This window comes from Mobula birostris, chromosome 22, assembly GCF_030028105.1.
Source record: "Mobula birostris isolate sMobBir1 chromosome 22, sMobBir1.hap1, whole genome shotgun sequence".
Classification (NCBI taxonomy): domain Eukaryota; kingdom Metazoa; phylum Chordata; class Chondrichthyes; order Myliobatiformes; family Myliobatidae; genus Mobula; species Mobula birostris.
In genome coordinates, this window is record NC_092391.1 from 43,179,000 (window position 1) to 43,203,588 (window position 24,589).

Genomic DNA, 24,589 nt, shown 5'->3' on the forward strand with positions numbered 1-24,589 from the left:
AGAGAGTGTGGGTGTGATGGAGGGAGAGAGGGTGTGGGTGTGATGGAGGGAGAGATGGTGTTGGTGTGATGGAGGGAGAGAGGGTGTGGGTGTGATGGAGGGAAAGAGAGTGTGGGTGTGATGGAGGGAGAGGGAGTGTGGGTGTGATAGAGGGAGAGAGGGTGTGGGTGTGATGGAGGGGAGAGGGTGTGGGTGTTATGGAGGGAGGGAGGGTGTGGGTGTGATGAATGGAGAGAGAGTGTGGGTGTGATGGAGGGAGAGAGGGTGTTGGTGTGATGGAGGGAGAGAGGGTGTTGGTGTGATGGAGGGAGAGAGGGTGTGGGTGTGATGAATGGAGAGATGGTGTTGGTGTGATGGAGGGAGAGAGAGTGTGGGTGTGATTGTGGGAGAGGAGTGTGGGTGTGATGGAGGGATTGAGGGTGTGGGTGTGATGGAAGGAGAGATGGTGTTGGTGTGATGGAGGGAGAGAGGGTGTTGGTGTGATGGAGGGAGAGAGGGTGTGGGTGTGATGGAGGGAGAGAGCGTGTGGGTGTTATGGAGGGAGGGAGGGTGTTGGAGGGAGAGAAGGTGTGGGTGTGATGGAGGGAGAGAGGGTGTGGGTGTGATGGAGGGAGAGAGGGTGTGGGTGTGATGGAGGGAGAGATGGTGTTGGTGTGATGGAGGGAGAGAGGGTGTGGGTGTGATGGAGGGGAGAGGGTGTGGGTGTTATGGAGAGAGGGAGGGTGTGGGTGTGATGAATGGAGAGAGAGTGTTGGTGTGATGGAGGGAGAGAGGGTGTTGGTGTGATGGAGGGAGAGAGGGTGTGGGTGTGATGGAGGGAGAGAGGGTGTGGGTGTGATGAATGGAGAGATGGTGTTGGTGTGATGGAGGGAGAGAGAGTGTGGGTGTGATTGTGGGAGAGGGAGTGTGGGTGTGATGGAGGGATTGAGGGTGTGGGTGTGATGGAAGGAGAGAGGGTGTTGGTGTGATGGAAGGAGAGAGGGTGTGGGTGTGATGAATGCAGAGAGGGTGTGGGTGTGATGAATGGAGAGATGGTGTTGGTGTGATGGAGGGAGAGGGAGTGTGGGTGTGATGGAGGGAGTGGGTGTGTGGGTGTGATGGAGGGAGAGGGAGTGTGGGTGTGATGGAGGGAGAGAGGGTGTGGGTGTGATGGAAGGAGAGAGGGTGTGGGTGTGATGGAGGGAGAGATGGTGTTGGTGTGATGGAGGGAGAGAGGGTGTGGGTGTGATGGAGGGAAAGAGAGTGTGGGTGTGATGGAGGGAGAGGGAGTGTGGGTGTGATAGAGGGAGAGAGGGTGTGGGTGTGATGGAGGGGAGAGGGTGTGGGTGTTATGGAGGGAGGGAGGGTGTGGGTGTGATGAATGGAGAGAGAGTGTGGGTGTGATGGAGGGAGAGAGGGTGTTGGTGTGATGGAGGGAGAGAGGGTGTTGGTGTGATGGAGGGAGAGAGGGTGTGGGTGTGATGAATGGAGAGATGGTGTTGGTGTGATGGAGGGAGAGAGAGTGTGGGTGTGATTGTGGGAGAGGGAGTGTGGGTGTGATGGAGGGATTGAGGGTGTGGGTGTGATGGAAGGAGAGATGGTGTTGGTGTGATAGAGGGAGAGAGGGTGTTGGTGTGATGGAGGGAGAGAGGGTGTGGGTGTGATGGAGGGAGAGAGGGTGTGGGTGTGATGAATGGAGAGATGGTGTTGGTGTGATGGAGGGAGAGAGAGTGTGGGTGTGATTGTGGGAGAGGGAGTGTGGGTGTGATGGAGGGATTGAGGGTGTGGGTGTGATGGAAGGAGAGAGGGTGTAGGTGTGATGGAAGGAGAGAGGGTGTGGGTGTGATGAATGCAGAGAGGGTGTGGGTGTGATGAATGGAGAGATGGTGTTGGTGTGATGGAGGGAGTGAGGGTGTTGGTGACTGATTAGTTCAACCGGTAATGTGTTGTTAGAACCTACATCAGATTTGCTGAGAATTGAGCACGGTTGATGTGGGACTGACCAATAAGGGCGGCAATGACTTGTTGTGCAGTTTGAATCAGCCTGTCTGGATTCCAGTGTGGGAAAAGAATGGCCAGCGGACTGGCATGGGAAAAGGTTGGCGCACGGTCCTTCACAACATCAGCATTTGCTGCCTTTCTCCTGGTCAGCTTGTCCACTTTGGGTGGGAGTGATGGGAATGGCTGGAAGTGAAATCTCAGTAACTGGAGCATGGAATATATTCCTGGAACGCTGATTATATTTGTCGTCAACTTCACTGTGCAGCAATCTGTGGGGGACAAAAAGATGACAAAATCAGAACCTGCATCAGATTAACCAATATTACCTGTTCACATTTCACTGATCAAACTGTGAGTCACAAACTCACCCACAATCAATAGTGTTCAATTGCTGCTATTTCCTCACTGCCCCCCACTCCCTACCCCTCACCCTTTTTGCTGTAGGGAAACCACTCCGTAGCTGTAGAATGACGGAGCCTTTCATGCTCGACCCTTGCCTTGGGATCACCCTGTGCATCGTACACACACACACACACACACACACACACACACACTGCATTTGTGTGGCTGCCACTATTCTACACTGGACTGTCTCACTGGCCTTTAGACAAAGGCCTTTTAGACACGGACAACTGGAACAGGGCAGGACTACTAACTGGGAAGGGGAAGGTAAGTTAAATAACTCAGGAGGAAGTAAAAGAGCAGAGGCACCAGATAATGAGGGGGGAAATGACAACCATTGTGTGACAGTCCAGGGAAGAAGATGTAAACAAAACCATGCTATACAGAAAAAATTCAGAGCTGTAAATATCTGTAAAAAATCAAAGTCTATTATTCTTTTTTGAATGTACGTAACATTTGCGATGAGATAAATTAGTTGACAGCACAGATGACAGAATAAGAGTAAGAAGTGAAGTGAAATACTGTCACGTAATTGCAGAGTGACCAGGACATGGAGCTCAATTTTCCAGGTTACACATTATTCCAAAAGACAGACCAAAGGAGACAGGTGTCGAGCACCTCTGCTACACCTGCCAAAAGCAGAACTTCCCAGTGGCCAAATATTTTAATTCCAATTTCCATTCCCATTCCAACATGTCGGTCCATGGCCTCCTCTTGTACCTCAATGAGGGCACTGTTAGGGTTGAGGAGTAATAACTTATATTCTGTCTGGGTTGCCTCCAACCTGATGGCGTAAATATCGATTTCTCCTTCTTGTAAAAAAAATATTTTTGCTCCTGCTCCCCCCTTCTTCTATTTCCCACTTTGGCCTCTTACCTCTTTTCACCTGCCTATCAGCTCCCCAGGTCCCCTCCTCCTTCCCATTCTCCTATTGTCCACTCTCCTCTCCTATCAGATTCCTTCTTCTCCAGCCCTTTATATTTTCAACCCACCTGGCTTCATCCATCACCTTCTAGCTATTCTCATTCCCCTTCCTCCACCTATTTATTCTGGTATCTTCCCCCTTCTTTTTCAGTCCTGAAGAAGGGTCGCAGCCTGAAACATCGACTGTTTATTCGTTTCCATAGATGCTTATTCGTTTCCTGGCCTGCTGAGTTCCTCCAGCATCTTGTGTGTGTTGCTTTGGACTTCTAGCATGCTTTCTCGTGTTTGAGGAGGTGGAATGGTGATTTTAGTCGAGGAAAGTGCTGAGTTGTAATATGAAGGCAGTGGAGAGTGATGTGAAACTGGTTTGTGTTGAAACCAAGAACGGCAGGGGACGGTAGACACGGGTGGGAGTAGCCCAAAGATGCCCAAAATGAGATCACTTGCTAGCTCAGAACATAAACGGGGAAATATCAAGGGCATGTTTGAAGGAAACTGACAAAAGCCATGGGAGATTGGATGAACCAACATAACAAGGGTATGGTAGTAGAAGAATTTGTGGATTACATCAGGGAGCAGTACATTGTGCAACCTGCCCAGGAACAAGCTATTTTGATTTGATCTTTCAGAATGAGGACTGATTAATAGGTACCCTATGGGTAAAAATCCCCAAGGGAGTGGTGGCCACAATATGAAAGACATCCAAATGCAGTTTGAGGATAAACACCTAAGTCCATAACCAGTGCTATCGACATAAATTAGTGCAATTACACTCAAGGGCCACTCTATTAGGTGCACCTGTGTACCAGGTCGTTAATGCAAATATCTAATCAGCCAATCATGTGGCAGCAACTCAGTGGATAAAAGCATGCAGGCAGGGTTGTTGTTCAGACCAAATATCAGAATGGAGGGAAAGAAATGTGATTGAAGTGACTTTGGCCATGGAATGATTGTTGGTGCCAGACAGGATGGTTTGAGTGTCTGCTGATCCCCTGGGATTTTCACACACAGCAGTCTCTATTATTTACAAAGAATGATGCAAAAAACAAAACAAAATCATCCAGTGAGTGGCAGTTCTGTGGGTGAAAATGCCTTGTTAATGAAGAGCTTAGAAGATGAGAATGGCCAGTGGTTCAAGCTGACAAGAAGGTGACAGTAACACAAATAACTACGTGTTACAACAGTGATACACAGAAGAGTATCCCTGAGCATGTATGTTGAACCTTGAAATGGATGGGCTACAGCTGCAGAACACCATGAACATAGACTCAGTGGCCACCGTTACTACGTACAGGAGGAACAGAGTGCAGCAGATAGAAGGGAAAGAGCTTCAGCCCCTATTGGCTTGGGCAGGAAGTGGGAGGGGAGAGTGTGAAACAGTGTTAGTTTAGAGGGAAAACTGCAATGTGAAGTGCTAATGACTAACATTGTTTTATCCACCATTATCCCTGTTCCTTAAGACCAAGGTAACATGTCTGAATGACTGTTGTCCTGTCGCACTCACCTCAATAATAAGCAAATGGTTTGAGAGGCTAGTCATGGACTACATCTGCAGCATGCTACCATCCACACTGGACCCCTATAATTCGCCTACTGACACAACCGATCGACAGAAGATGCAATAGCCACAGCTCTACACACCATCCTTACACATCTGGAGAAGGATGCTTATGTGAGAATGTTGTTCTTGGAGTATAGTTCAGCGTTCAACACTATAATTCCCTCCAGGCTCGAGAAGGAGCTCAGAGATCTCAGCCTTCGCCCTGCTTTGTGTAGCTGGATCCTGGACTTCCTGTCAGATCACTGGCAGGTGGTAAGAGTGGGCTCCCTCACCTCTGTCTCTTTGACCTCAGGGCTGCGTACTGAGTCCCCTCCTTTACTCTCTGTATACCCATGACTGTATCACCACCCACAGCTCCAATCTACTAATTAAATTTGCTGATGACACTACACTGATTGGCCTAATCTCAAATAATAATGAGGCAGCCTACAGAGAGGCAGTCATTACCCTGACACAGTGGTGTCAAGAAAACAACCTTTCCCTCAACATCTCAAAAACAAAGGAAATGATTGTGGACTTCAGGAGGAATGGAGACAGGCTAACCCCTATAGACATCAATGGATCTGGGTTTGAGAGGGTGAGCAGCTTTAAGATCCTCTGCATAAACATCACTGAGGATCTCACGTGGTCTGTACATACCGGCTATGTGGTGAAAAAAGCACAACAGCACCTCTTTCACCTCAGACAGTTGAAGAAGTTTGGTATGCCCCCCCCCCCCCCGGATTCTTTCTATAGGGGCACAATTGAGAGCATCCTGGCTGGCTGCAGCACTGCCTGGTATGGAAACTGTACTTCCCTCAATCGCAGGACTCTGCAGAGAGTGGTGCAGACAGCCCAGCGCATCCCACTAATCAGAACGTTTACAAAGACAGGTGTGTAAAAAGGGCCTGAAGGATCATTGGGGACCCGAGTCACCCCAACCACAAACTGTTCCAGCTGCTACCATCCAGGAAATGGTATCGCAGCATAAAAGCCAGGACCAACAGGCTCCGGGACAGCTTCTTCCACCAGGCCATCAGACTGATTAATTCATGCTGCCACAACTGTATTTCTATGTTATATTGACTATCCTGTTGTACATAATATTTATTATAAATTACTATGATTGCACATTTGAACGGGGACGTAACGTAAAGATTTTTACTCATGTATTTGTAGGGTGTACGTAATAAAGTCAATTCATCATCATCTTAAAAGTGAAACTTCTCACCCATGTGGGTACTGCCTTCAGGGAAGAATGACAGAGCCAATCATCAGAAGTCGTGCCTGTTTGGGTTGTCAGCAGACTGATCCCACCACACTTGTGAATAGATGCATTGAGACCAAGGGAAAGATACTGTAGTGTCACATTAAGATTACTGTAATCTCTCAGCATCAAGTAAGGGGTTTTCATCAATGAGGAATTCTGGTCTCTTGTCAATTGTTAAATTCCATGTCAGGACTTCCACACCGGCCCATTATAACGTAGAAAGGCAGGAGAAAACATCGCTACTCCAAAGGGCCATAGTGGGGTTACAATGCATGGCATCTAACCTCTGGGACCTTCTAAGTGAGAGTGCTGCTGAATGCCTGGTGGCATATCTGAATGGAAAAGCTGGTTGGCTCACTGTTTATGCCATGGAGAATGAGTTGCATCCTTTGCAACTTCAGCTAGGTAAAGGTTACTCACAGTGTATTTGCAGAATTTTACAGTTTATTCTGCTGAGCAAAGGCGAGGGTGTCCTCACTGTATTTTTTTTTTGTGTGTCATACTCTGTCAGAGCCTCGACAACCACTTTTCCAAGTGGTTGTCTTGGAGGAAAGATTCTGTGAGTTGTTCCTCACGTCCTTCTCACAGCGCAGTTTTCTTTACGAGGCTGAGTGGCTAGCTCAACACTCAACCCGGCACAGGTGGAAAGCGCGCCCGGGAGCGGCCCGACTGGAACTCGGGAACCTTCGCTCTGGAGTCTGGCGCTGATGTCACTGCGCTGCCAGCCGGCCACCAGTCAGAATTACTCACGAGCATAGGGTTTGTAACTTTCTGATAGCCATCACCATCATTACGTGCGGTGTCATATGGCATTGGGTGACCATGGTCTCATGATCATGATTGTTCTTGGCAAGTTGTTCTCCAGAAGTGGTTTGCCATTACCTTCTTCTGGGCAGTGTCTTTTCAAGATGGGTGACCCCAGCCATGATCAATACTCTTCAGAGAGTGTCTGTCTGACGCCAGTGGTACATGGTAACCAGAACATGCGATATGTACCAGCTGCTCATATGATCATCCACCACCTGCTCCCATGGCTTCATGTGGTCCTAATTGGTGGGTGCTAAGCAGAAGCTACACTTTGCCCAAAGGCGACCTGCAGGCTAGCAGATGAATGGAACGATTTACACCTCCTCTGGCAAAGACATACATCCACCCCGCCACCCATCTCTGATATCACCTGGTTAAAGAGGACAGTTTATGATAATGCACATCCTTTATTATTCAACAGGGTAAGGGTTTGACACAATTGTGCCTAAGACACAGGAGCAGAATTAGGCCATTCAGCCCATTGAGTCTGCTCCGCCATTCCATCATGGCTGATTTATTATCCTTCCCAACCCCATTCTCCTGACCTCCCTCTAATCTTTGACACCCTTACTAATCAAGAATCTATCAACCCAGCAAGCTAAGGAAATTTGGCCTGTCCCCTAAAACCCTCACTAATTTTTATAGATGCACCGTAGAAAGCATTCTTCCAGGGTGCATCACAACCTGGTATGGAAGTTGTCCTGTCCAAGACCGGAAGAAGCTGCAGAAGATCGTGAACACGGCGCAGCACATCACACAAACCAATCTTCCGTCCTTGGACTCACTTTACACCGCACGCTGTCGGAGCAGTGTTGCCAGGATAATCAAGGACACGGCCCACCCAGCCAACACACTTTTCATCCCTCTTCCCTCCGGGAGAAGGCTCAGGAGCTTGAAGACTCGTATGGCCAGATTTGGGAACAGCTTCTTTCCAACTGTGATAAGACTGCTGAACAGATCCTGACCCGGATCTGGGCCGTACCCTCCAAATACCAGGACCTGCTTCTCAGTTTTTTTTTGCACTACCTTACTTTCCCTTTTCTATTTTCTATTTATGATTTATAATTTAAGTTTTTGATATTTACTATCGATTTGTACTCCAGGGAGCACGAAGAGCAGAGTCAAATATCGCTGTGATGATTGTATGCTCTAGCATCAATTGTTTGGCGACAATAAAGTATAAAGTATAATAAAGTATATACCCAATGACTTGCCCTCCTCGTCCGACAGTGGCAACAAATTCCACAGATTTGCCACCATCCACATCACTAACATGTAACTTGGAAAGAAGCGGTTCTGAAAGTGGGCCCTGAGGAACACCACTGGCCACTGACAGCCAAACAGATGAGATCTCCTTGATTTCCACTCTTTGCCTCCTGCCAGTCAGCCAGTCTTCTACCCATGCTAGTATCTTTCCTGTAATACCATGGGCTCTTACCTTGTTTAGCAGCCTCATGTGTGGCATCCTGTCCAAGGCCTTCTGAAAATTTAAGCATACACCATTGTATACTCTCTGTTGTCTACCCTGCATGCCACTTCCTCAAAGAGTTCCAACTGATTTGTTAGGCCAGATTTCCACTTCAGCCTATTCTATCATGTGCCACTAAGTACACTGAAACCTCATCCTTAATAATGGACTCTAATATCTTACCAATCACTGAAGTCAGGCTAAGTGGCCTATAATTTCCTGTCTTTTCCCTCTCTCCCTTCTTAAAGAGTGGAGTGACCTTTATGATTTTCCAGTCCTCTGTAACCATTCCAGAATCTAGTGATTCTTGAAAGATCACTACTAATGCATCCACAATTTTTTCAGCCACCTCTTTCAGAACCCTTGGGTGTGGTCCATTCACTTCCCAAGCATCTTCTCCTCAGTAATAGCAACTACACTCATCTCTACCCCATTACACTCTCAATTTTTTGGCATACTGCTAGTATCTTCCATATTGAAGACAGGTGCAAAATATTTATTAAGTTCATCTGCCATTTCTTTGTCTCCTATTACTACCTCTCCAGCGTCATTTTCCAGTGGTCCGATATCCACTCTTACATCTCTTTTACTCTTTGCATATATCTGAAAAAACTTTTCATAGCCTCTTTTATATTATTGGCTAGATTACCTTCATGTTGTATCCTTTCTCTCCTTATTGAACTTTTAGTTGCCTTCAGTTGGTTTTGAAAAGCTTCCCACTGTTTTTTGTCATATTATATGCCTTGGCTTTTGCTTTTATGCTGTCTTTGACTTCCCTCAGCCACGGTTGCCTCATCCTCTGTTTAAGAACACTTCTTCGGGATGTACAGTATTTATCCTGTACCTTCCGAATTGCACCCAGAAACTCCAACCATTGCTGCTCTGCTGGATATACTTGGGTGCTCTCTAGAGGACTGGTGAAGCTGAGGTGGAACCATAGAAACCATAGAAAAACTACAGCACAGAAACAGGCCTTTTGGCCCTTCTTGGCTGTGCCAGACCATTTTCTGCCTAGTCCCACCGACCTGCACACAGATCGTACCCCTCCATACATCTCCCATCCATGTATCTGTCCAATTTATTCTTAAATGTTAAAAAACCCGCATTTACCACCTCGTCTGGCAGCTCATTCCACAATCCCACCACTCTCTGTGTGAAGAAGCCCCCCCCAATGTTCCCTTTAAACTTTTCCCCCCTCACCCTTAACCCATGTCCTCTGGTTTTTTTCTCCCCTTGCCTCAGTGGAAAAAGCCTGCATGCATTCACAAAAAGCCTGCTTGCATTCACAAAATGATTGTTTTGGAACAATGAGGAACAATGATTGTTTTGGTATCAGCTGGAAATTATTAGACTTTACCTATTTTACAGTCAAAAATAGTGCTACCTGGCCATCATCTCCCAGGGGTGGACAGGGGAGGTTACCCAAAGTCCCAGCTGGATCTGGGGAAATTGGAGGGCTGCATTTTTCAGTTAGAGAGCTGGGTGGATCATGTCAACAGTAGAATGGGGTGGTGGGACATTGGAGGATGTTGAACAGGAAATGGCGTGACATTTGGGATAAAAGGTTGATCTTATCCTTACCAATTTACCTGTGGCAAATGGCTATCCATAATAATAAAGTAACCACTGCACAGTTCCGGTGGAGACAGAGTGCTGTTGCCACAACAAGGATACGCTCATGTTAATCATATCATATGGGGTGGACTCAGTGTAGATCTGGCAGCTTGAGACTGGCCGTCCATGAGGTCTGTATGGACTCTCTGGATTATCAGCAGCAGTAAAGATCTGTCATATCCCTTCCGTCACTTTCAATGCTGGGGCAGGGATACAACTATGGTTCAACAAGGAGTTAAAAAGGTCAGCAGCCACACCTCAAACAAGTTGCCTCTGTGATTTGAACCAAAGATGGCTTCTGGTGTCAGAGGATAGCTGCAAAACCACCTACCTGTGTTAGTGTCAGAGAGTCGCTTGGCTGCTTCACCAATCAGGAGTTGAAGCAGCTTTAATAATGCTGTGACAGTGCCTTGATTCACAAGGAGTTCTTCTACACTTTTTTGCATCTTTATAGAGAGTTCCTCCTGATCTGGAACTGAAGTAGCAGAGACCTTGTTAGTTCAGCTGCTGTGGAGAGTTCTTCACTAGAGGTGCCTACATGCAGACCTGGTGTCAATCCTTAGTCTCTGCTGATTACAACTAGGCTGGATGCCATACCTCAGCCAGCTCTTGTGTTTAAGCAGGTCAGGTGCTCAGCCTCAATCTGTACCATATAAATTCAGTAAAACGCTCAGTCTCCTTAGCAAGTCATGTGCCTCATTCAGTGTGGCTGCCAATGCAAGGTTGAACATGTTGTCTCATTGTACGTTGCAGTAACTTGTCTCAGGGTGTACGTTATATCATGCTAATATAGCTCTTTAGTCTCGTTTCCTTGTTCTTCCCCATAGATATGCAATAAACTGGCCAAGCCGGAAAAATAAACAGAGACCATATGGTGCAATTTTAAATAATCTGCAGGAACAGAATGCTCCAAGCAGATATATACAGAATATTTTAAAGATAGCAGGACAGGTTGAGGAAGCAGTTAGAGATCGTAATGGGATTATTGTTTCATAACTGTAAGCATAAAATAACAAATGCAAAGAGATTACAATAAAGAACATCAATAAAGACGCAAATCAGCTACTGTGGGAGTGAACAGTGTGCAAACGGGGCACTGCACTCCAGAGCTAATACCCTAACCGTAGAATGGTGCAGGAGGGGTTTACCCGAATGGTCCTGAGCTACCTGGTGCTACCTGCACCGGATCACCACGGCGTAAAGCTTGGGAAGTAGTTGGATGGAAATCGTACAAAGTCAGGAAGGGTCCAAACTAGTGAGATGAGTTGAAAGCCAGAGGATGTGGGTTGGCTAACAGACCAAAAGTGGCAGAAGGAAAGACAGAAAGCCACATCAGCTAACCATAATCTGGAATTCAGCGTCATGATGACATGGACTCTGCAGGTTGGATCACCTGTTCTGTGCTGCCATGGTTCTGGGGGCTTTTATCTTTTCAATGGGATTGTTGCATACGCTTCCACCACCCTTTCAGGCTGTGCATTCCTGTTAAAAATTATTCTGGGCTCACTTCTGGTCCATCTACCAATGACTTTAATATGTCAACTCTCCTCACTGACAATTCCGTCACTGGAAGGAGTTTCCCATGCTTCTTCCATTAATAGTACAAATGATTTTCACACAACACACATCAAAGTTGCTGGTGAACGCAGCGGGCCAGGCGGCATCTCTAGGAAGAGGTACAGTCGACGTTTCGGGCCGAGACCCTTCGTCAGGACTAACTGAAGGAAGAGTTAGTAAGAGATTTGAAAGTGGGAGGGGGAGGGGGAGATCCAAGATGATAGGAGAAGACAGGAGGGGGAGGGATGGAGCCAAGAGCTGGACAGGTGATTGGCAAAAGGGGTATGAGAGGATCATGGGACAGGAGGCCCAGGGAGAAGGAAAAGGGGGAGGTGGGGAAAAACCCAGAGGATGGGCAAGGGATATAGTCAGAGGGACAGAGGGAGAAAAAGGAGAGAGAGAGAAAGAATTTGTGTATATAAATAAATAACGGATGGGGTATGAGGGGGAGGTGGGGCATTAGCGGAAGTTAGAGAAGTCAATGTTCATTTTAACTTGCTCTGCTCTAAATTGGACCAGCTTACCTGGAGGCACATATGGTGTAGGATTCAGCCAGTCCTTTTTATCTGTTCGAGCCACTTCCTGCTCTGCATTCTCCACGTTCTGGTGCAACATGTCATGTTTAATGTCCTGCAAACTGACAAATGCATCCAATCCAAGTAGCACAAAGCTACTCCAGTGCTTCCTGAATCTGCAGAGACACAAACACTCACTCAACCAGCAGAACACAGTCCTTGGAAACAGCAACACAGACAGAGAGTGCAGCAAGCATTCAGCAGCTTCGGCAGATGTGTGGAGAGAACAGGCACGGTTCTCAACTGAATGTTGGGGGAGAGGATGAAGGAGGGAGGTGGTAGGTGAAAGGGAAGGGGGAGGGGGTGAAGTAGAAAGCTGGGAAGTTGATTGGTGAAAGAGATAAGGGGCTGGAGAAAGGGGAATCTGATAGGGGAGGAGAGAAGACTATGGAAGAAAGGGAAGGATTAGGAACACCAGAGGGAGGTAATGGGCAGGTAAGGAGATAAGGTGAGAGAGGGAAACAGGAATGGGGAATGGTGAAGGTGGGGGGTGGGGTGGGGATTGCCTGGTTTGAGAAATCAATGTAGAGGAGGCCACGGTCTGACGTGTCGGAATGGGAATGGGAAGTAGAGCTTGGAGATCCTACTTTTTCTAGTGGGCGGAGTGTAGGTTCTCTCAATTTACGTTGGGTCTCACCAATATACCGGAGGCCACACCTGCAGTGTTTCACTTGGAATTTTTACGATACCCGCAAGCCTCCAATCTCACACTTTGCTTACTTCAGCTGTCGAAGTCCAAAGTGATGAAACTCCATCCTGTAATCCTTCCACTTCTCCCCCTTTCTTGCATTAACTTACTTTGCAAAGCTTATTTCTTTTGGGATGGGAGATGTTTCATCAAGGGACTTCCAGACTGGGCAGCAGACATCAAATTTAGGAGGATCATGGAGGATCAGATTTGGAAGAGCACTGCCCAGTACATTCCATGTTGCCCTACACTGTCCCATGAGTCAGTGACGGAAGCAGGGAATAGCAAGTTGCTGATGCATAGGTTCAAGGGCTGAGTGTGGTCAACTTGCTCCACGCTAGAAATGTTCCAATAATAAATAATCGAGCAGGGTAGAAAAGAACAAAAGAAGAATTGCCAGGAAAACTGACAGCCCTAAAAGACAACAGATTCTTTTGTCCTGATGAACTGCAGCTTAGCATGATAAAGGAAATGGGTATGGATGGGAAGTGGACCTTACAGGGTGATACCTTGACTATAACTAGAGTTCTAACCTCCACATTTAGGAGAGGATATTCCTGTAGTTGCATGAGAGGCAGTGCACAAATGCCTGATTATTGCAATGAAAGGCTTGTACTATTAAGAAGCTTTGAAATAGGTTAGACCTTTACTCATTGGAGTTAAGAAAAATTAGATTAATTATTGAAGAATATTTTATGAAGGGAAAGTGACAGCATGGATGCTGAGAGGATAGTTCCTCTTGAAAGCTTGTCTAGAACCCAGTAGCATCACTTCACAATAAGGGGTCATCCATTTGGGACGGGGATGAAGAGTAATATCTTCACTCATGATCTTGAAACTCTACCCAAGAGAAAGGTGGAGGCAAAGTCAATGAACACTTTGAAGGTGTAGACCAGCAGATGGTTAAACTACAAGGGGTATGGGAAACTGTGGCAAGGTGATGTCGAGGTCAAGGTTGGAATAGCCATGACCTTGGAGCCAGCTGCTTACTATACCGACACATTATCTTCCAATGTCTTGTGTACAAGGACAATTTCATCCCTTTGAATATCAACATTTCTTAATCAATCACTGTATAAAAAATTGGTTTTCTGTTTTCTGCACCAAAGTGCATGACACATTTTTTCACCTTATGTTTAATCTGTCAGGTGTTCCTTCACACCTAGTTTGTCTATATCTGCTCTTTACATCTTCCCTACCAACAACCTCATTGGAATCTGTATCATCAATACTATATAAGTATGACACTTGGTCTCCTCCTGCAATTCAAGGAAATGGTTTGTAAACAGCTGGGACCCAAGCACCAATCCCTCTAGTGCTCCGCTAATCACAGCCTGCAAAGACCAGGGGAAGTCCTGTTTACTTCCAACTCTTTGATTTTTGCCTATTAACTATATCTCGTTTCATGCAAGTACTATATCACCCCCAGTCCTACGTGGTCTAAACTTGTTGACAGCCCCCCTGTGTGTGACCTGACTGAAAGCTTTTTCAGAATCTAGAAATATCATATCCTGGTCACATAATGAAAGATCTCTGAGATACTGGTGAACATGATTTCAGAAAATGACTCTCCCCTGTTATTCTTCCTGGATGTTCTATGATCACATCCTTCAGTATGCGCCACCGCGGGTGTGCTTTGGACATAGAGCAGGTTGACGGCCACTGGGATGATTGCTGTTGAAGGTCTCCCTATTAAAGAACCTCAGTGTGACAATGGGTCCCTGATGCCAGGACTGTAGCTATTCTTGGGCCTCATACTGTTCCAACTGGACCAGTGACTGGGATCTGGTTAAGGTGTAGATCTTATGTACCTGTCATCGTTCTGCATCTGGTGCTTTGCATATTCCACTGCATAACTGACAAAAGAGCCATACCAAAGGGCAACGTAGAAGTGGTGATAGAAGGTGAGAGAGGCCTGCAGAGGAACTGATTTAATCTGCATCAGCACAGTCGAGGCTCCTGTAGAAAGAGAAGAGAAGTCTTTAATGTACAACACCTGCCTACACCAGCTGACTGGCTTATTACAGGAAAGGGCACTAAGTAAACAGACCACATTAGAAAGCCTCCCAGATCGTCAAAGCTCTATCTCTCACACAGACTACCACCTGCCTATTGCCTACTGCATTCCACCCACTTATGCTACTGAAGAAACAGTCTGGATAAACATTTCCTTGGCCCTAGAAACAAACAGCAGGGTATTCATCCATGGACAATCTAGTCATTCAGGATGGTCAGTCTGCCTGGATGTCCTGGTTTAGGAGGGGCAATAAGTACAGGATATCGCATTGGAAATGTGAGTGAATGGAATGTTCTTTCTTTGCGGCACAGGGGCTTTCATATATCTGGGCTTCCATCGTCCTGGAACTTAATTTGTTCCCACTTGAACAACAAATGTGCTCATGAGGGTTGGCATAAGCAGAAACACTCTCCTATCTCACAATGGCCTCTCTGTACTTGGGCTGCAGTCAGGTTAATGATTATAACCTTCTGTTGATTTTAAACCTTGGACAATTAATGCCTCATAAGAAATACAGGAAGCATAAAACAGCACACCACCTACTCCTGGAGTCCAGGTTCCATGATGCTTGGCAAAACAGCAAGTGGAATTCTGGAGATCATCCAGGATTGTCCCCTTGCCTTTGAAGATGGGACAGTGACATAAAGAGTGTGGATGGGACAATTGCTTCCATCGTCCTGATACTTAATTTGTTCCACTTGGACAGCAGGGTGAAATGTGGTGCAACTGCGGCCCCACCTTTATGCAGTTGGAGATTACAGAAGGGATCTGCTGCATTTTACCGGAGAATGATCAATGGACCTAACCAGACCCACTCTGCTTTATGGCTGCAGTAGGAATTGTCTCTCCAACCATTTCTGCTCTCCCAACTTTTCCTGACACCCTTACATTTCTCTCTTTTTAAGGATTTGCCCTGCTTTCATGTGCATGTTTCTGATGTGCCTTCTCATAACACTCCTCCATTAACGTGGGATGGGTGCACACATGTAATACCTCCAGCATAAATTTAGTAACCTTTCACCTTGAAAGGTGAGTTTGTAAGTATTAAACTTGTAAAATGCTGTATCAGAGAATACTTGGGATGATATGCCCCTCATTAAAACTGTGGTTTCACCATCAAAACAGCCCAGTCCATGTCTAAGGTATCAGTTCCTCTCTCCTCCCTGACCTGCTGAGTGTTTCTGATAGATTCTGTTGTAATATACCGTACGCCTGGTACACGGATGTTGACTGGCAAATTGCCCAGCTCATGTCCCCTCACAGAACCCTTGGTTGACCTACCTCTGTTACTAATTTAATATTTTGTTTTCTAAGACCTCCTCTGGGAACAAATCCAATGAAATGGCCTGACAGGAAGCTATAATCATTGAATGTCTCAATCAAGTCTCTTTCTGTGTCAGGCAGCGTGTCATTCAGTGACCGAAACAGAGTCATTCACTGTAATTGAGAAACTTCCGTACACATATCAACCCACAGCAGGCAAACTCTTAGGCAACATTGATAGCTCTTGTGGAATGGGATTTCATTAAGCTGCCAGAAGTTATGGCATGTGGTAAATAGTCACCTCCTGTAGCAAACAGACGCTGGAGAGCCGAAAATACAGGATAAAAACAGAAAATGCTGGAAAGATTAGGCAGGTTAGGCAGCATCTGTGGTGAGAGAAACAGTTAACATTTCTGACTGATGATCTCTGATCAGATCTGGGGAAGTGTGGAAACAAGCATATTGTAACTTGAAAGAGAGGAGGAGGGTGGAGAGAACAAAGGGGAAGTCTATGATCAGGATGGAGACCAAGATTACCCAGATGAATTCTCTTATTTCAGTTTTCCAGGAACTATTATGTATTTTATCTCACTGTTCCAACACTGTTCTTTTTTTACTCTTGTACATTTGTCTCCCTCACTCCACAGCTCCTCCAGACAGATTGCAGTGATTAATGAGCATTTATTACCTTCTCTTAGAGGGCGCAACCACCCAGGTGATCTTGGTCCCTACCTTATTGCAGACATTTTGTTTGTTCTCTCTTTCCCTCTTCCCTCTCTGCAACTTAAAACATAACTGCTCCTCTCCTGACGAAAAGTCGTTGACCCGAAACTTTAACTCTGTTCTTCTCTCTCCATGGATGCTGCTTGACTTACGAGTTATACAGCAGATCATGTCCATGCCAACCATCAAGTACCCATCTAAATTCATGCCATTTATCAGCACCCTATCCATAACCTCCCCACCCTGGTGATTCAGTTGTTGTCTGGATACATGATGTTGTGAGAGTATCTGCTTCCACCACCTTTCAGGCAGCAAGAATCGGGATTGCAACCACCTTATGGGTAAAAATAAAAATACTTGCTCAGATCACCTCTGAACCTATGCCCTGTAGTTTTAGATGCTAAGGGAAAGGTTTCCTACTACCTATCTTATTGTGCCCTCCATAATTGTATACACCACCACCAGGCTGCCCTCTCCAGCGTCTTTTGTTACAGGAGTTGACTGTTTACTACAGCAGTTTCTGGAAGTTTACTGGAGTACAGTTCCAAAGGAGCTAACAACTTTGTCCAAGTGCTTATCTGTTGCATTGTTGGTTGATATGCGTCCTGCATTCAAAGTAAAACAAACCCAGCTGATCCAGTCTCTCCTCGTAACATGAAGTGTTCCATCCCAGGCAATCCCCGGGTGAATGTGTTTTTTTAATTCAGATTTTCAGCATCTGCAGTTTTTATTTTGAGTTTGTGCTCCTGTAGGTCATTATCCCGTTATCCCATTGAGTACCAAACACCAACCAACTATGTGTCCCAGTGAGGTACTAACTCTTCTGCTATCGAGTATCAGTAGGCAGGAGGCATTACTATTGTTCCTCAAAGTACTAGGTTCACTGGTGTTGTACTTCCAAGTATGAGCTCGCCTGACGCTGTACCCATTATCACCTCTTGTACAGTACTCTGATACCCCAATAGATCACTGGCTTCCCTGTTACCACCCCAGTAAGGCATTAGAACCTCTGTTTCTGTGTCATTCAAGGACTAGCTCCCTTGCTTTGTACCTCAGTGAGATATGAGTTCTCTAATATATTAATTACTCCAGTTAAGAACCTGATCTCCAGGTATGGTTCCTCAGTACCAGCTCCTCTTGTTACAAGTTTACTAACTCCTGTACTCCGTTCAGTGATGTACTAGATCCTAGAGTACAGAACATAGTACAACATAGGAGCAGGCCCCATAGCCCACAATATTGTGCTGAACAAATTAAATGAGTAATTAAATGGCCAACTAAACGAATCCCCTGTGCCTACACAATGTCCATATCCTTCAATTTCCCTCACATTCATGTAACCATCTAAAAGTCTCTTAAAAGTCCCTAATGTATCTGCCTTGACCACCACCCCAGGCCCCCACTACTCTCAGTGTAAAAAAAACTGCCCCTCACACCTCCTTTAAACTTACCCCCTCTCAACTTAAATGTATCGCCCTCTGGTATTAGGTATTTCAACCCTGGGAAAAAGATACTGTCTGTGTACTCTACCTATGCCTCTCATAATCTCTATCAGATCTCCCTCAGCCTCCACTGCTCCAGAGAAAATAACTCAAGTGTGTTCAACCTCTTGTTTTGGCACGTGCCCTCTAATCCAGTCACTATCCTTGTAAACCTCTACTGCAGCCTCTGCAAAGCCTCGACATCCTTCCTATAATGGGGTGATCAGAACTGTATGCAATACTCCACATGCGACCTAACTAGAGTTTTATAAAGCTGCAACATAACTTCCTGACGTTTAAGCTCAATGCCTCGACTAATAAAGGTAGGCATGCCACATGCCTTCTTAACCTCCCTATCAACCTGTGAAGCGACTTTCAGGGAGCTATGAACTTGGACTCCAGGATCCTCCTGCTCTTCTCTTTAAATTTGACCTACCAAGGTGGACCACTTCTCATTTGGCCAGGTTGCATTCCATCGGCCTTTTCTCTGCCCATATCCTCTTATTACCAAGGTGCCAGCTCCCCAGCAACTGTTTTTATTATCATCCCACTAGGTACAGGCTCTTCTGAATCATTACACAGTGAAGCTCAGAAAGACAGAGGGCTATGGGTGGCCCTGGGTGATTTCTCGGGTGAGGACGTGTTTGGCGCAGCTTTGTGGGCTGAGGGGCCTGTGTTGTGCTGTGGGTTTTCTATGTTTCTCTGTAACAGATAAGGAGAGGTATGGTCTTTGTGGGAGATTTTAAATTGGAGTACGGCAAATTACGAGGGCATTAGGCAGGGACTAAGAAGAGTTAATTTGGAACACCTTTTCTCTGGCAAGTCTGCATCAGACATAGAAACATAGAGGCATGGAAGGCCCACGGAGCTGTGCTGAGCGTGTCCTTGCCTTGGAGATTGCCTAGGGTTACCCATAACCCTCTATTTTTCTAAGAAAGGTGTTTAAAGATCAATTGCACAGAGTACAGCAAAGGTATGACCCTGTTAGAAGGAGGGACTGGGATGGAAAGATATGAGAGTCTTGGGTGTCCAGGGAGGTGATGAATATAGTCAAGAAGAAAAAGGAGAAGTATGTAAAGCTTCGGAAATCAGGATCAAACAAAGCACATGAGATGTATAAAGAAGCCAGAAAGGAGCTAAAGAAAAGAATTAGGAAAATCAGGAGGGGCCATGAAAAGGCCTTGGCGAGTAGGATTAAGGTGAATTCTAAACCATTGTATACATACATCAAGAGAAAGAGGATAAATAGGGAGAGGGTGGGACCACTCAAGGATAAAGGAGGGGGAGGACATTTGCTTGGATGCAGAGAATGTGAGTGAAATACTTAATGAGTACTTTGCTTCAGTACTGACCGAGAAAAAGGATGTGGAGGACCAGGAGATCAGTACTGAGTGTATAAGTAAATAGGGCATTTAGATGTCAAGGAGGAAGTGTTGGGTCTCCTAATGAGTATTTAGGGTTGTTAAGTCCCCAGGGCCTGATAGGATTAACCCCAGGTTATTGAAGGAGGCAAGAGATGAGATTGCTGGGCCCTTGACCAGTATCTTTGTGTCCTCTCCAGCCACAGGTGAGGTCCCGAAGGACTGCCCAGTGGCTAATGTGCCTCTATTTAAGAAGGGAGCAAAGGAAAATCCTGGGAACTACAGACGTGTGAGTCTCACGTCAGTTGTAGGGAAATTGCTGGAGAAAATTCTTAGGGACAGGATATTCTGCATGGAGGTCGGTGACCAGTGGTGTGCCACAGGGATCCCTTCTTGGTCCCTTACTCTTCGTGATTTTTATACATGACCTGAATGGGGAAGTGGAGGGATGGGTTAGTAAATTTGCTGAAGATACAAAGGTCAGGGGTGTTGTGGATAGTGTGGAGGCTGTCAGAGGTTACAGCGGGACATTGATAGGCTGCAAAACTGGGCTGAGAAGTAGCAGATGGAGATCAACACAGATAAGTGTGAGGTGGTTCATCTTGGTAGGTCAAATATGATGGCAGGATATAGTATTAGGGGTAAGACTCTTGGCAGTGTGGAGGATCAAAGGGACCTTGGGGTCCGAGTCCATAGGACATTCAAAGGTGCTGTGCAGGTTGACTCTGTGGTTAAGAAAGCATACAGCCTTAATCAATCATTGAGTTTAGGAGCTGAGAGGTAATGTTGCAGTTATATAGGACCCTGGTCAGACCCCACTTGGGGTACTGTGCTCAGTTCTGGTTGCCTCACTACAGGAAGGATGTGGAAACCATAGAAGAGGTGCAGAGGAGATTTACAAGGATGCTGCTTGGATTGGGGAGCATGCCTTATGAGAATAGGTTAAATGAACTGGGCCTTTTTTCCTTGGAGCAAAGGAGGATGAGAGGTGACCTGATAGAGGTGTATAAGATGATGGGAGGCATTGATCGTGTGAACAGTCAGAGGCTTTTTCCCAGGGCCGAAATGGCTAGCATGAGAGGGCACAGGTTTAAGGTGCTGGGGAGTAGGTACAGAGGAGATGTCAGGGTTAAGTTCTTTACACAGAGAGTGGTGAGTGCATGGAATGGGCTGCTGACGACGGTGGTGGAGGTGGAAATGATAGGGTCTTTTAAGAGGCTCTTGGATAGGTGCATGGAGTTCAGAAAAATAGAGCCTTTGGGTAAACCTAGGTAATTTCTAAGGTAAGGACATGATCGGCACAGCTTTGTGGGCTGAAGGGCCTGTATTGTGCTGTAGGTTTCCTATGTTTCTAACTACTAGATCTCCAACAGTAGAGTGAGCTCCCCAAGTACTGTTACTCAATAAGCCCTGACTCTTTATTATCCTACTAGTAACAGCTCCCCTGACAAAGTAACTCACAGTGGCTCTGCCATTATCTCAGTAAGGCTCTAGCTCTTCAGGTGCTGTTCCTCCATGAAGTGTGATGGTTTCTTGCTAGTGCTACGGGCTGGTACTGGGAGTCTCATATACAGCAGGGTCCCGTTGCACTACCATTTTTGTCCTTGTACCTACTTTAAGGGTCCCCATTGCTGAGTTCTGCACGTGGAACGGTAAGGGAGTGCGCGACTTTAAGAGTTAATGGAAATGCAGAGCTGCACAGTGCACCAAACCTGTTGACACAATCGGTCGCTCGCTCAGTCTCAGCACACTCAGGCCCTGGGCCTCTCTCCATTGGCTGCTGAGAAGCGCCTTCGTGCTGTGATTTGCTGTGGTGCTTGTTATCAAGGATTGAGGAATGCTGCTTATCTAGGACAAAGCACGAGTAGGCACAGGGTCTTTGAGTCACAGCCACACCACGGAGTCAGCTAATACAGCCAAAGCCTGGTGAACTGAACATAAGTTTATTCCATGAGGAGACAGTTTGTAACAATGGACGAGCTGATTATATTCGAAGATGCAATGCACAATGAGTCCTCGAGCTTTAACAGCGAGACCCTGACCGACGGCAGCTACCCAGTGACACAGGCGAGCGCTGAGATCCTTGGTGAGTCTGGAAATGAGGCCAGCTTGCTGGGAGGGACCGTGAATACAATAGGTTGCAATGGGCCGAAGGACACCGAGGGTCCGAGGCCAGGGGCTGACATGAGAAGGGCTGGGCGAGCCAGAGCTGTGAGCCAGTCTCTGGATCAGAAGGAAGGAGCCCTGGTGAAAGCTGACATCGCAGGGGCTCACCGGAATACAGGAGTGCGCAACGATACGACTTCCAACACACATGCAGAAGCGACTGGACCTAACAGTGAAGGAGAGGGGAGTGCAATATTTAAGGAATGGATTTATCCGAAGAGGACTGAGGAAGAAGCAGTACCTTCACACCAGCCAGACCCTCCTGAGAAACAGGAATTAAGGAGGTGGATCGTTGCACCAAGTAGGGACCATGAGGCAATGAGACAAACCACCAAGGTACGTGGATTTGAAGCCAAGCAGAATGACGCTCGAGAGAAAGAGAAAGCCCAAGGTATCTGTGTATCTGAGAGTTACAGAGACAATGCCATCGAAAGAGATGTCTACACATTGCCAACAGTAAATATAACTATCCCCTCCAGTGTGGGCTATCTTATAGAGAAACAGGCTGGTGAGGAAGATACTCTAATCAGTGCATTGTCAGTGGAAAACCAGGGCCAGGGCTGCTTTTCTTTCCAGTCTAATCCCACAACAAATGAGAGGGGATGGCAGGAAAGGAATGCAGCTGGCTTAAGAGAGTGCCTCATGGACTCTGATGATACAGCCCTGTTGCCTGCCATGGGGAAAGACCTGCGAGAGTTCTCTGTTATTGACTGCGAGGTGTCCTTGGCTGGAGAGGTGGGCCTCGCTGCTGGAAGAGGACAGGCAGAGGTCTGGGCCGCAAACGGTGATCTCCGGGCAGGGAATGATGAGCTGGGCTGCAATGCATCTGTCGTGGCTCCAACCGCTGGCGGTGGTGACATGGATCGGGAATGCCCCGTCTGCACCGAGCCGTTTGACACGGATGCTCACAAACAGGCCCAGCTGAACTGCAACCACAGCTTCTGTGACAGCTGCGTGAAGACCATTATGGAGAAAGCGGCCGCGAGGAGCAGTAGCCAGATTCGGTGCCCTGTGTGCCGCCAGCGAACCCCGATGCCCGAGTGGGAGATCCGCCAGCTTCAGGAGGAAATGACGTTCCTGAGCCAGTCACAGGCAGGCAGAACTGACGGGCTGGTTGAGGTGCCAGCGCACGCCGCATCCCAGAGGGGGCTGTGCAGCTGGCTGGAGCAGGGCCTCCAACAGAGGCTGCGGACCACGCGGCGCTGTGGCTACTTGCCGTGTCTACGTTACCCACTGTGGCTCGTGAATGCACTGGCACGATGTGATCAAACCTGTTCGTGCTGCTACCTGTGCTCTATCCTCCTCCTGTATGGGCTGGAACTACTCTGCCTGTCTCTCATCTTCACCCCTGTGATCGTACTCGTTTTGCTCTTCACCTTGTTGGGCAAAGAGTGAGGCCTGGGCCACGGCCAGCACATCTGCACTCTTGTACTTAACACCTTGGCAATGAAGTGATGCTGTGCTGGAATTCAGACATGGCACAGGAATGCTGGACCAGAGAAACACTGGAAATCACAGGAGTGCCATGGTGGTAGGCGAGGCCAGCTCCTCTGGTGGATGGATTCGAATCTGGGGAATGTAGAAGGCAAGTGAGCTGACTACCTGCCTTTTGATCACTGATGGGATCCCTCTGCTGCCGGGGAAGGAGCCTGTGTGTCCCATCGCTGAACCTGGAGGATAGGCCTCAGCGTCTCTCTCCTTTGATGGTGTCGCCGAGATTCTGTGCTTATGGATTTGGATTATTTACTATGAACTCGTCTATTGGTTTTTATATTCTGTGCTTTTGCTCGTTCTTTCTCGTTGTTTTATGTGGGGAGAAGGGGGTTTGGGATTGATGATCTTGTCGGGTTTTATGCAGGGGAGGGAGGGTTTGGGGGTCAATCTTCTTGTGTTTTGTGCAGGGGAGGAGGATTTAAGGGCCAATGTTGTTGTTACGTTTTCTGTGGAGGGAGGGAGTTTCGGGGGGGGGCAGGTGATGATGGTGTTGCCTTTTTTTGTGTGTGGTGGGTGGCTTTACTGTATCTCTTTGGACTAACTTCCATGGTTTTTGTTGTTTTGTGGCTACCTGGAGAAGATGAATCTCAGAGTTGTATATGGCATAAACACTTTCTTAATAAATGAGCCTTGAAACAAGGACAGATTGATGTAACGCACATCAAAGTTGCTGGTGAACGCAGCAGGCCAGGCAGCATCTCTAGGAAGAGGTACAGTCGACGTGTCGGGCTGAGCCCCTTCGTCAGGACTCGTCAGGTCTTGGTCCAACACGTGACTGTACCTCTTCCTAGAGATGCTGCCTGGCCTGCTGCGTTCACCAGCAACTTTGATGTGTGTTGCTTGAATTTCCAGCATCTGCAGAATTCCTCGTGTTTACAGATTGATGTCATGGGTTAGGTTGGGGAATTTTGGTGCTGCTTATGTTAATAGCTGGGTTGTGAAGGAGTGTGCTGGCTTAGAAGGAGTGTATAGGAATTGAATGATAGCCGTGTCAGCAAGCTTAGGGAATGTTAGCAGGATTTGGTGTGCAGAGAACAGAGGATGAAATGCGTAGGTCAATACATTTTATGGGATGGAATGGGTGGTGGTGTTATTGGACAGAGTGGGCAAGAGGGGTTATGGGATGGAGTGGGTGGAAGGGGTGTTATGGGATAGAGTGGGCAAGGTGGGGTTATGGGAGGAAAAAGAGGGAGCTAAGTGTACAAGCTCAAGAATGCCAGAAGCACTGGGGATAAGGTAGTGAAGAATGCGTTCTGAGT

At 46.9% G+C, this 24,589-nt stretch overlaps 2 protein-coding genes across 2 annotated transcripts in view; one reads left to right on the forward strand and one right to left on the reverse strand.

Annotated features, from left to right (window-relative positions):
* LOC140186436 (uncharacterized) overlaps positions 1–24,589 on the reverse strand; it is a 258,955-nt gene that overhangs the window by 26,920 nt on the left and 207,446 nt on the right. Inside the window, exons 14-17 of the mRNA XM_072240706.1 lie at positions 14,637–14,784; positions 12,087–12,253; positions 10,337–10,480; positions 1,983–2,249 (exon numbers count right to left, since the gene is read on the reverse strand). Of these exons, the coding sequence (XP_072096807.1) occupies positions 1,983–2,249; positions 10,337–10,480; positions 12,087–12,253; positions 14,637–14,784 (726 nt within the window). The remainder of the gene's footprint in view (positions 1–1,982; positions 2,250–10,336; positions 10,481–12,086; positions 12,254–14,636; positions 14,785–24,589) is intronic.
* Positions 21,584–23,676, forward strand: LOC140186156 (uncharacterized). The gene has a single exon (XM_072240076.1). It carries the CDS (start codon positions 21,621–21,623, stop codon positions 23,229–23,231), a length of 1,611 nt encoding a protein of 536 aa, XP_072096177.1. The 5' UTR covers positions 21,584–21,620; the 3' UTR covers positions 23,232–23,676.